Source organism: Anguilla rostrata, chromosome 4 (genome assembly GCF_018555375.3).
Source record: "Anguilla rostrata isolate EN2019 chromosome 4, ASM1855537v3, whole genome shotgun sequence".
Classification (NCBI taxonomy): domain Eukaryota; kingdom Metazoa; phylum Chordata; class Actinopteri; order Anguilliformes; family Anguillidae; genus Anguilla; species Anguilla rostrata.
Window position 1 is genome coordinate 28,734,173 of NC_057936.1, and position 12,340 is coordinate 28,746,512.

The window sequence follows — 12,340 nt, forward strand, 5'->3', positions numbered from 1 at the left end:
TACCGTGAACTGAGTTGTGGTAACATCCAAATAGATGAGTAAAGCTGCTTCTGTTTCTTAATCCCCAGGTAAGCTTTTACCAAGCAAATAGTCCTTTCTGGATTGTGCTTATCATAAATGCCTGTGAGCAGATAGCAGTTTCTTTTCCATCACAGAATCTAGAAGATGAGGATAGCAAGCAAATTTACTGAACACATTTAACACTAAACACTGATTTTAAAAAGTTTTTTTTTTTATTTTTTTATTATTTATTTGGGCATGTTATGAATTCTGATGTGTACAAAAGCATCGTATCTGCTCAAGTTGAAAAAAACGTATCCAAACTCACTGGACTGCATTTAATTCGACAGCAAGCCAATGAGCCCAAACAGTGATGAAGCAATAAAAGAGTTAGTACAGAATTATTATTACTATTATTATTATTATCAGTATTTCAAATTTGTGATTTTGATTGGTGGTACACACACACACACACACACACACACACGCATACACTGCCAGGAAAAAGCCCCCTTTTTTATTGTGTCTAAGTCAGGACTTTGACAGCTACTCCAAAACTTGAATTATGTTTCTTTTCAGCCATTCAGATGTGGACTTTTGTGTTTTGTATCACTGTATTGCTGCGTAACCCAATTACACTTCAGCTTTCGCTCAGAGACAGGTGATTGGACATCCTCCTTAAGAATTTTCTGGTAAAAAGCATAATTCAGGGTTCCTTCAATCATGACAAGCCATCCAGGTCCAGAGGCTACAAAGCATCACCACACCATCACACTATCACCAACATGTTTGACTGTTGGTATGATGTTCTTACTGTGAAATGCTGCGTTTGCTTTATGCCAACATAATGGGATCCATGTCGTTCAAAAAGATTCGATTTTGACTCATCTGACTATAGAACATAATCCCAATATCTTTGGGGATCATCCTTTTTGCAAATGTGAGATGAAATTAGTGTTTCTCTTGGTTAGCAGTGGATCCGCCTTGCCGCTCTCCCATGAATCCCATTTTTGCCAAGTCTCTTTCCTATTATGGAGTCATGAGCACTGAATTTACTTAATAATAATAATAATAATAATAATAATAATAATAATAATAATAATAATAATAACATCCCAAAAAATTGTTTTGGAAGTATTCAATGGAATAATCTATATTTATTATTTCTAAAATATATAAAGCAATCTATACATCAGATTCAAAATATAATATAACAAAAATATATTAAGCTAAATATTGCAGCCAATATACAGAAAGTACTACATACTAAAGTACTACATACGTACATACTACATACAATACAGCACAGCAACTATACATACAGCATCATATATTACCTTCAATATAATCACAATATATTCTATATGGTTTATGACATACTGCATCGTAAAATAAGGTGAAAATAATATACTTTATACTATAGTGTTTTGAGGCATGGAAATAATATGGAAAGCATTATACTACAGATATAATAAATATATTGCCAAAAATAGGCAAAATACTTAATATATTCTATAGTACATTGACCAAAATACAACATGCATTATAATACATTGCAAGGCTAATTAGTATAAGTAATGTGTAAACATAATCATTCTTCCACAATGTAATTTTTTGAAAGATAGTACTACTATTTATTAGCGGTTGTTGGCCCCTTTTATTTTCAAGAGGCTTTCCTTTTTATCACTTCTGCTGAAAATAACCAACAGTGTCTCCATCGTTGCTTGCCAGAATACTCATTTAGATGCCAAAACATCACAAGTACCAAGGATAAAGTTATTTTCATACGGCCCCGGCTGGCCTCATATGTACTGTGTTATAGTTGAATCAACACTGCACATTATACTGGGGAGTTCTGTAGACTTTGAGAGCTATAAGTAGTATTTCCACGGCCATTTCTAAAGATATGGTTTCCAGCTCCTACCAGACAAATTGATTTTTTAACGCAAATCTGTAAACATACTAGAGAACACGAGAGGCAGGGGAGGATGGTTGCATGCGTGTGGAGCGGAGACAAGGACGGACGGACGGGGGAAAATCTACCGGAAATTCATTTCGCAATTTGCAAATCCGGGAAGCCGAGGAACATTTTGGGACTCTCTCGGGAAATTTCGTAATCCTTTCTAAAGATAAGATATCCTTTAAAGAATTTAATTATTAAATTTTGATAATGACTCAAATGTGACTTGAGTCACATCTGTTCAAGAATAGCGCTTCCCATTATGGTTAACGAACGTGAGAAAAATGTTATTTTAGGCCTATGCATTTGGGTTTCTGTGTGTTTGTACATTTATGTTGTTGCTCCGTGATCAGGAAGTGATGAGATGTGTTTTGGAACATGAGCATTATTTGCCGAATTTGGAACCGCCCCTTTATTCTCTGGAGTTTTTAAACAGGATTCCATCAGTAAGTCCCAAGGGCCTATTTCGAAAATTGGCAAATGGTTTTTCTTACAGACGATTCTGCCAAGCTGTGACTGAAGCCTGTTCCACTTGTTCGAACGTACAACGAATTGACTTCAAAAAAGAAAATGAAACCAATTCATGTGCTTTTCTGGTTGACTATATGGAGATGTATTGATGCACTGGAAAATGGTAAGATTTATTTTTATTTTATATTTAAATAAAATAAAATAAATGATTTTTGCGGACAGATTTTAAGCGACTGTTTTTTCCAGTTTCCTTTAATCATGTATTAGCAGTGCACTGCAATAATTCTTGGACGTAGACTATTTGTATTATTTCCAACATAGGCTAAGTAGGGAGGACCGCAATATATTTTTTCTGATATTAGGTAAACCCTATATGTTGCCATCGAAATGAGAAATGATTCCCATTTTTTTGCCCTATTCCTTTTTCCAAAGTGTCTGTAATTCAAGTTCCCTCAGTCTGCTGGAAAATGAACCATCTTATTATTATTATTATTATTATTATTATTATTATTATTATTATTATTATTATTATTATTAATAATAATAATAATAATAATAATAATAAAACAAAATAGAAAGAAGAATCGCAAAGCATGTCTTTATTTTTTTAATGCTTGTAATCGGAATAGGAGTTGTTTCAGATGTGGCATAAGTATTGAACTCATGTAGCTCTCCATCCATTTTGACAGGGTGCCCTCGCCTTCCAGTCGTTGAGAATGCTGACGTTCTGGATAGCTCTTTAAAAACCAATTACACCGATGGAGACTTGATTCACTTCACTTGCAGAGTTGGATATGTATCTAGCAGGAAAATTACCTACAAATGTAACGATCGGCGCTGGACAATAAACCGCCAGACCAAATGTTCACGTGAGTCTTGTCCCTGTGTCCTCCGATTGTATTTCTGTGTGTGTGCGTGCGTGTGTGCGCGCGCGCTTTAAGAATTAGTGTAGTTTTAAACTGACATACTCTAAAATGTATTCTTTTAATTTTTATTTTAGCAAAGCAATGTGAACTTCCCGAGGACATTGTCAATGGTTACTACAGCCTCGTGAATGGTACAGACTTTGTGTTTGGTACGGTTATTAAATACACCTGCAACGAAGGGTATGTAGCTTGGCCATTATTTACAACTTAAAACTTTGCTGTTATTTGTGTTTGCAAGCATGTAACAAAGAAATACGTTATGAAATATACCCGTCTTTTTTATAAAAGAAGCAATAGAATGGTAGCTCTTCGTTTTTGATTTTTCATCTTTTCCCATGATTTTCCTTTTTAAATCCACCAACACCAATATGCAAGTTAACATTTAATTCTACGACGGGTAGACTACTTTGAAATTCTGACCTTAGAAGTACAAGCGTGTGTCACCGGTAAGTGGGTAAAACATGGTATGGTTTCATTCAAGCATCCATTCATTTGCGTTTATAGCTACATGCTGGTGGGCAGATCTAACACACGACTATGTATGTCAGAGGGATGGAGTGACCGTGTACCCAGCTGTGAAGGTGAATTCCATTTTAATTTAAACCAGCTACTTTTATGTTCACTTTATGATATGAATGAATACAGTTAAACTAAGGAACTTTTTCAGCAAGTAACACCCTGATGAAAAATATATCCCTGTGTCGCTATCTCGAGTAAATGTGCGCATGCATATGAAAGGATTTTCAGTCATGTGTTTTGTGTATTATTTCTAAAGGTGTTATATCTAGCTTTTTAACATAGACAAATAATTTTTGCAAATAATACATCCATAGAGCTTGCAGAAAAAAAGTTATCCTCAAAGCAATTATATTGACTGAATTCTACAATCTGCAGCCTAAGCCTTGTTGTTTTTATGTCGGTCTGTGACATCAGATACTGGGGTTACCGCCTCCAACAATTCTCCTGAACAGTAGCACATTCACCTTTGCTCACAAATAAAATGCCCAGTTGCCAGTTAGAGTTATAGTGAAGAAATGGCTGACTTTGTTGTTAAGCGCATGGCTCCACCAGAGAGCCAGCTGAGCCCAACCAGCACTCGACCCAAGAAACTGCAGTAAAATATGCTATACAAATAAAATTTGATTGATTGATTGAAACCCCATTATCCATATCTAAAATTGACTGATAAATGACCATGGAAACAAGAGTCAACATCAGCCTTGCTTCTGAAGAATGCTATTGTTTGCTGTCAAGCTATTGTTCTATCATAGTTAATATTAATCTACATGCATATCGAACAACACCACACATAGCTAACCCACATAAAACAATTTGTGTCACTAGCAATCTATTTAGCTAATGCATCACTATAATTTATTTGTGAATTTTCTATATAAATATGCTATGTTATTCATTACTTGTCCAACGTAAGGCTTATCACTTGACATTTCGAATGCTACAATAGCCAGCTTCGCATCACACTACACTGAGTCCTATACCACCACCGCGTACAAAGACACAGGTTGTGACAGAACCTGGAAACCACTCAAGGGGGTGGAGTTTCCAAGGAGAGCGACCTTAGACCATGCCATAGGCATGCATATTTAACTAGACTGGCAGGCATGCCTTCAGTTAACCTAAGCTCAAACATAATTTCCCGAAAGGGAAGATATGCCACTCAGATAGTCAAGTGGGGGCACTCAAAGTGCAGAAAGTGCAAAAATGAATGTGAGTCAATGGGGAGGACAAATCCAAAATCACATATCATTTGAATTTTAAGGAATCCTGCGCTATAATTTTTGATTGTCATAAGTGTGTCTGTTTGTTAAATTAATTTGATATGTGCCATAGTTTCTGAGAAAATCACACTTTAATTTCTCATCCTGAGTGACGTCAGCACCTATCATGTAAATTTTGAAATTAATTTATGGTAGATGTTGGATATGTTTTATGGTAAACAAGGCTTTACCATCATATAGTTGAACCTGAAGATCATTCACTGTGATAACATTGTAACACTGAGCTAGAGTACACTAGCAGTAGACTGTATAGCAGTCTCACTGTCCGGACATTAAACCCAAATGAAGAAAGTCTTTGATTCCACATGTCTAAGCTTGAAAGCTATTTAATTGTCGCTAGCTAATGGTAGGCCTACTTACCAATCCGATGTGTTCTGTGACAAGTTCCAAAATGGGTGAAAATGGGCACTGAAAATTCTAAATGTAGGGGCTATTTTAATATTGCAGTGACTATGGGCTCTGGAAATAAAACACATTTCTTGTAGGTCTTCATTTTTAGGAAAAGAAAAAAGCGTATTGTTTTCTCTACATCCAGAGAAGGGGTAGGTTAATGCTTAGGCATTTTCAACTTAGTTTGAAAGTGGCAAAAGCACCATTGACGTATGACATGTAGAAAGGATTTCACCGCACTTAAGGTTTTTATTACGTGACTAACACCCAGTTAACCCCGCCTACTGAAAACCTGCTGTTTGGGCAGCTAGCTGTTTTGCCCTCAACATGCACAGTAGAGGCAGTTTCTCGTTACTTCCTAGGCTTCCCTGTCTGGTCTCTCCTACCATCTCCAGTTCCTAAGTATGCTCTATGAGAGCGACTAATAAGGCCCTGTGACATTTTGGGTTGGGGTTGCAGTTCTGTCTTGTAGACACTAGATATCAAATAACCAATTGTTACTTTCATGTCATTAGATGCGTCATATAAACTGCAAATTATTTTATGTATGTCTGTGCTTGAGATACGAATGCTTGATCCTTGTTAAGAGGGTGGTGTTGCAGCGGGTGCATGAGGAGATATATTTGTATATGTGCGCATGAATGCACATTAAAACATGTATAAATTTGAATAATATATGTGTTAATATAAATGTGTTTGTGTCTGCATGTGAGAAAGAAAGCATATCCAAGGTAGTGAGTCTGTATACTTGTTTATGTGTGTGAAGAACAAGATCATTTACATCAGTAACAGTCCATTCAGAGGCACATTCCAAACCGTCCAAATATTGAAATTTTTTCACATAATTATTTGTAAAAATATATCTTTGTCTACAAATATGCAACCTGTATTCCATTCTGTATTTTATTCTGTAATGGCTTGTTATCTGTTTGAACAAGTAATATGAGTTGTATCTCTTTCTTTTAATTAATAAAAAGGAAACAAAAGGAGCTATTTTTTATCTTAATTTTCAAAATTGTTTGCTGATTTCATCAGAAAAAAATAACTGGAATTTTATTTTCCTTTGCAAAACAAATTATTATGCAAATTATATAAATTATAATTACAATTTCAGCAAATCCATAGTTTTGGTTTCTTTATTTTACGGATCATTTCTAATATAATCTCCATTTTTACTTTTTCGCAGTGGTGAAATGTTTGGCTGAATTAAACAATGACAATATGATTGTTACCGGACTCGGAGATGATATTTCCGTTAGCTACGGACACGTTCTACATTTCAAATGCGCGTCCTCAGACCTGACATTGAATGGGGAGCCAGAGGTTACCTGCCTATCAAATGGGAAATGGAGCAGCTCATTTCCTACATGTGGAGGTGAGGGTTTTGGCCTATTTAAGTAAGATGGCATAAGCAGTCGTTCAGAGCGAGAGGTCTAGAGGGTTTATTTGTGGACATAATTGTCATGTGTCTGCTGTGGTCTGCTGTCCCGTTAGTGCACGCTATAATTCACTCACATTATGTTTTGGAGCTTGACCACCTATGTCTCTGTATCTAATACAGCTATTTCATAAATCAATGTAAAATGTATCCATTTTTTACAGTTGGTTTGAATTCTGATTAACAGACAGCAACATGCTTTATAGTTTTAAACTGCATAGCTTAGATATACCTATATATTGGAGGAATAAGGCTATGATAACTTCAAATTACTGAGATAACCATTGGACACTTTTGTGTCTTTTATGACCAACTAAGTGTATGTTTTGGTCACTAGCAAAACACTAGACCATTGATAGTTGGTTCTAGTTATTTGTTTCTCAGGGGCTGTACAATTTGCAATTTATCAGGCATAACAATTGTCTGGGATGGGATTTAAACAGTTTGGCAGCTTATTTATTGTATTCATTTCAAAGATTAACATTTTTTCTTACCCATTTAACAAATGTTTTTCCTGTTTTCTTTTTTTGTTTTTCAGGAAAAATACATGCCCCGACCCACCGTCCACCCCAGCCGAAACCACAACCATGTATGTGGAGCATCTCTGAAAGTTCAAGCTAAATTGAAAATATCACTTGGTTGAATAACATTTGGTTGAATTCTGGTGGTAAATGATTCCCATTTTCCAGTCACACTTTAATAATGTTCAGGAGGGTAAGCGTGCCTGTACAAACAGACAGCACAAGCTGTGACAGCTCACTTGAATCCCTGAGGTTTTGGTGTTTCTAGGCACAATCATCGCAGAGTGTCCATAACAAACATGGACAGGAGGGCAAGGTGTGCAGCACACATTAGATCCCTGCCACTGGGAAGGACATTGCTTTCTCAACTAGGCACACTTCAATGGCTCATGATCTTTCCTCTGATTGGCGAACATGACATGCCGTGTGAAGACGGTTATTTTGCCTGCTTTTGATATGGCTGCTGCCACAGTTATTAGTTAGCCAGGAGTGCTATGTTTTACCAATTTATTACATTTAGTTTAAAAAGAGAATGTTCAAATAATTATTTAAATAGAAAGTAAATTGAAGGATTGGCAGGTTTGGTTGAATTGCTATAACTACAGCAGCTGAAGCAAGATATCTTGGTAAACTAATACTAGTTAGCTAGCTCATAACTGATTAGGATCTTTAACTATGTGAAATGGACTACAACAGAACAGAACTACAATTTGCTTTCAAACTCATAACCTCATGACAAGGGCAAATCTGATTTAAGTGCTGACCATTGGCCGGACTGGCTCCAGTCAGCCCAACAGCAGTAGGGCTTAAAATCGGGGGAATTGTCACCAAATGTGAACTAAGCTTAAGCAATGTGCTTTGGTTGTCCCATAGAGTCTGGGTGTCAACCAACCTGGGTAAAATCTGTATTCAAAGTAGTACTTTTCCTTGAAGGTTTTTGCAAAAATAATTATAATATTTCACCTGCCAAAATGCAGACTTTTACCATTCGAAACTGTTGCTGCTAACAACCTATTCTGGACCTAATCTTTAACAAAACAAGTCGAAGTAAACATGTGTCCTAAGATTGCTCTTCATTCTTCACATTCAACTGTATAGATTTCAGATTTGACTGTTAGTGTACTCCCCTAAAAAGTTTAGATATTGATTTGTTGAATACCCGTTTTTATCTACAAACATGCATGCAAAGTATGGATGGATGACCAGACTACTCTTCTGTCTAGAGTTCACATCCTGATGCTGTTATGACTTTCAGGGGTTTCATACAGTATGTAGCTCCAAATTTACCAAGCCACACTTGTGTGATCAACCAGACAAAAAATGGATGTGAACATACTCTCCGTTTCTTTCTTGCTGCTGGCTACTACTCTGTCTGTATTTTCAGTTTTTTATATTTAGAAGTAAAAATAGAACTACTGCATGCATGCTGTCATATTCATATGTATAGGACAAATGTGATGCGTAATATGTACATAATGAAAATCTTTAACAATGGGCTGTTTTCATTTCAGGGTTTTCTTGTGGATCCCCACCATTAATTCCATTTGCCGATATTAAAGGTTCGCGAAAAGATGCATATAGGCACAACGAGAAGGTTGAATATCAGTGCATGAGCTCCTATAAAATTTCTGGCCCAAGCTCCATAAGATGCGATAACGGACAATGGAAGGACCCTCCAAAATGCCTTCGTGAGTTACATGTCTTATCCCTCTTTGTTAGTAATGACTTAGGAAAGGTGTATGCACCATAGAACTGTTACAGAAAGATAACCAGGGATTTTTATTCATTTTTTTTATTCAGGTTTCAAGTACAAGTCAATTGGAATATGTGCAATATCTTAAAAAATGGCCTGGTTTGTGGTAAAAATAATGAACCATGACAATAGTTGTAGTCTTAAAAATGACATTTTCTCTCGATTGTTGGCATGTCCGTGTGTATTTGTAGGTCTGTCTCGGTACCGCACAGTAATTTGTTGATTTAGCAGAGGGTAGATAAGCATTGTACTTTCCTCTGAAGCGTGTCCTGCCAGCTAGTGCTGCACTGCAGGCACCGGGTCCACCCGAGGAGTCAGTGGTGTGAGATAAAACAAGGATAATCCAGCCAACATAATCCCTCTTCCCTCCCCCACTTTAAATTCGTAATTGTGATTCATATTTCAGGGCTGTTCGGTGGCTCGGTGTGTTAAAGCATGACACGCCTCGTATTCTGGCATTGAGCCCTAAGCATGCCAGGCCAAATTTGTACATCACCCGGGGTGGGAGTTCATCTGTCACGTAATTGTCCATCATTGTGCATCAGTGAGACATTCCTTGTGAACTGTGCACCTTCAACACTGACTGCAGTGCTTAATTCATGCTGTGGTTCCCAAACTCGGTCCTGGGGACCCTGTGTGTGCTGGTTTTAGTTCCAATGCCACAATTTTAAGAAAACTGTTCATTTTTCTTCATTAGATATTTTTCATGTTTTGAGGGATTATTTACCCTCTTAACCCACATTATTCCAAAATAGCTATGCATGCCATGAAGTAAAAAATTCAGATATTCACATTGCGTTTACTGTGCTATATTGCGAATGATAAGATAAAAAAAGGGTAAAGCATTTTAACCGATCTAATACAAGACCTAGGTGAATCAGTAGGCTCCTGGTGAAAATGTGGGTACCGGGCCACAGTTTGATATAATTCATTCATCATTGGCTATAATAAAAAGTTATTTACATGCTATTGAATTATTTTGAATTCTTCAAAAACAAAGCAAATGATAAGCATTGTGTTAATACGTTTAAGAAACGAATTATGAAAGAATTTAAACATGTCTTCAACGACCTTAATTTAGCAAAAGATTTGCTGTAACAAAAATGAGCATATACAAGGTACCCCAGGGCCAAGTATGAGAACCACTGACCTGGACTGCTGTGCAAAAACAGGAGTCGACTGGCAGAATGCACTCCTGGAGGAATGCGTGCTTATGTGCATGAAATGCAAAGTGACTACAAATTCTGGCCTTCCAGATTAATTTTTATACAGTGGTCATAACATAACTAATAAGGGAAACTAGTGCATTTCAAATGTTTATCAATCACTGTCTATAATAGAATGTCATTAATTGTATTAACTGTCCTATTGTTTTGTTTTTAAGAACCATGTACAGTAACAATGGAAGAAATGGAGCGACAAGGAATTCAGCTCAAATATGGACCACAAAGGAAGCTTTACGTAAAACATGAAGATCGTGTTCAGTTCATATGCCGATATGGGAAAAGCCCAGCTGATAAAACATTTATCGAATATTGCAATGATGGCACAATGAGCATTCCATCTTGTAGTTAAGAACTATGCACATGCATAGGTTTACATAAAGTCCCAATAAAGTCAATGACTTTTCTCAGTGTGGTCCTCTTACGGAATCAACAACAGTGAGACAGACATGACTAATTGAACAGTGCACAAACAAATCACATAATTAAAGTAGAATTATTCCGAATCATAATCCAAAATATTTCCATTACAAAAATACATTTAAAGAATGAAAGGAAGGTTCATTGAAAAATGGCTACTTAAAATCATTTTGAATTGAACATATCTTGTGTGCTGTGTCCCTGTGCATTTACCTGCTGAAGCCCTAAAGCAGGTACACTTCAATACTTGTTTTACTGCAACTACTTCTATAGTAATATCTCTTGGTTGTAATTATGTGTACTAACCCAAGCTGGATGAGATCCACCATTCTTTAACTAGTAGTTAGCCCTGGTCTTTGAAGTTCAGAGGACCAAAGCCGCTACCTGGTGGTAGATAATTAGCTTATAATTTTAAATCCTCATGAGCTTATTTTGTAATGTCATGAGAGAGAGATTGAAAGGCACTAACAGTTCAGATGGTCAATGGATAACCAATGTCAATACAAATATTTGAGTTTGAACTAACAATTAACTTGAAATATTGCACAATGTTGAAATACTGATCAAGCACAAATAAAACATTCCTGGATTTTACTCAAGTGGAGAAAACTCGTGACAGAGGACCTTTAAAGTCTGAATTGTTTTAATTTAGTCAATCTCTTAACATCTTTGAGAAATTACTGGAATGGATACAAATTACAAAAAAAGGACTAAGAAAAATATTGTGTTCCATATATTATGCCATACTCAAAAAACATGGTTGTAGATGCATGCTTTTTAAAAAAAAAAAAATAGCCATTATACTAATATTTATTAAAACTTACATATATAAAATTCTAAAATGTGTGTTGGAATTGTAGACATGCAGTTTTGATATATAAATGGTTTTAATATATTGATCTATTAAACATTACATACAGGCATTTTTCCAAATATCATTGAATTACATTCAATATCGAGTGACATTAGTTGTATGTACAAGAAAAGTAAGCTGTGGTACAGCCTGTTTGGGAGTCAAAGTAGTCTAACAATACAAGGTTTATCTGCACAGATATTGAATTAGTTGAGATCTTACACATTCATTGGGAAATGTCATGGAGCACTCTGTAAAGTTCTGATAAAATTTCTGTGAAACAATTACATTACATTCAAGATGTCTGAATTTTTTTCCCAGAGGTGTGTAGTTCATTTTTGGCCTTCGACTTCCACCTTGTGGTGGTGTAGTATAAATGCACTTTTTATGAAAGCTTTCGACTAAAATCTTGGGGGGAAATGTGAGCCCTTCTCTTCCAGGCTGAATAGTCAATATATTTTTGCTACTTTAATAATTTGCACATTATCCATCAAACTTCATGCAGTGCACTCACATTTATCAGTATAGTTCAAATATGCCACACTTATTGTTTGAAAATATTTGGACAAAATGTCATATAAGACTA

At 36.0% G+C, this 12,340-nt stretch overlaps 1 protein-coding gene and 1 long non-coding RNA gene across 2 annotated transcripts; one reads left to right on the forward strand and one right to left on the reverse strand.

Moving 5' to 3' along the window:
- The first annotated feature begins 2,259 nt into the window (after positions 1–2,259).
- On the forward strand, positions 2,260–11,495 carry LOC135253127 (complement factor H-like). Its single transcript, XM_064332040.1, has 8 exons — positions 2,260–2,594; positions 3,121–3,300; positions 3,432–3,537; positions 3,862–3,938; positions 6,733–6,921; positions 7,523–7,573; positions 9,017–9,193; positions 10,643–11,495. The coding sequence occupies exons 1-8, from the start codon at positions 2,531–2,533 to the stop codon at positions 10,831–10,833; spliced, it is 1,035 nt and encodes a 344-aa protein (XP_064188110.1). The 5' UTR covers positions 2,260–2,530; the 3' UTR covers positions 10,834–11,495.
- On the reverse strand, positions 2,425–5,307 carry LOC135253130 (uncharacterized). The gene is made up of 2 exons (XR_010329541.1): positions 4,901–5,307; positions 2,425–4,705 (listed from the first exon to the last, which is right to left on the reverse strand). It is a non-coding gene; the product is annotated as an uncharacterized LOC135253130 (long non-coding RNA).
- Positions 11,496–12,340: the final 845 nt, after the last annotated feature.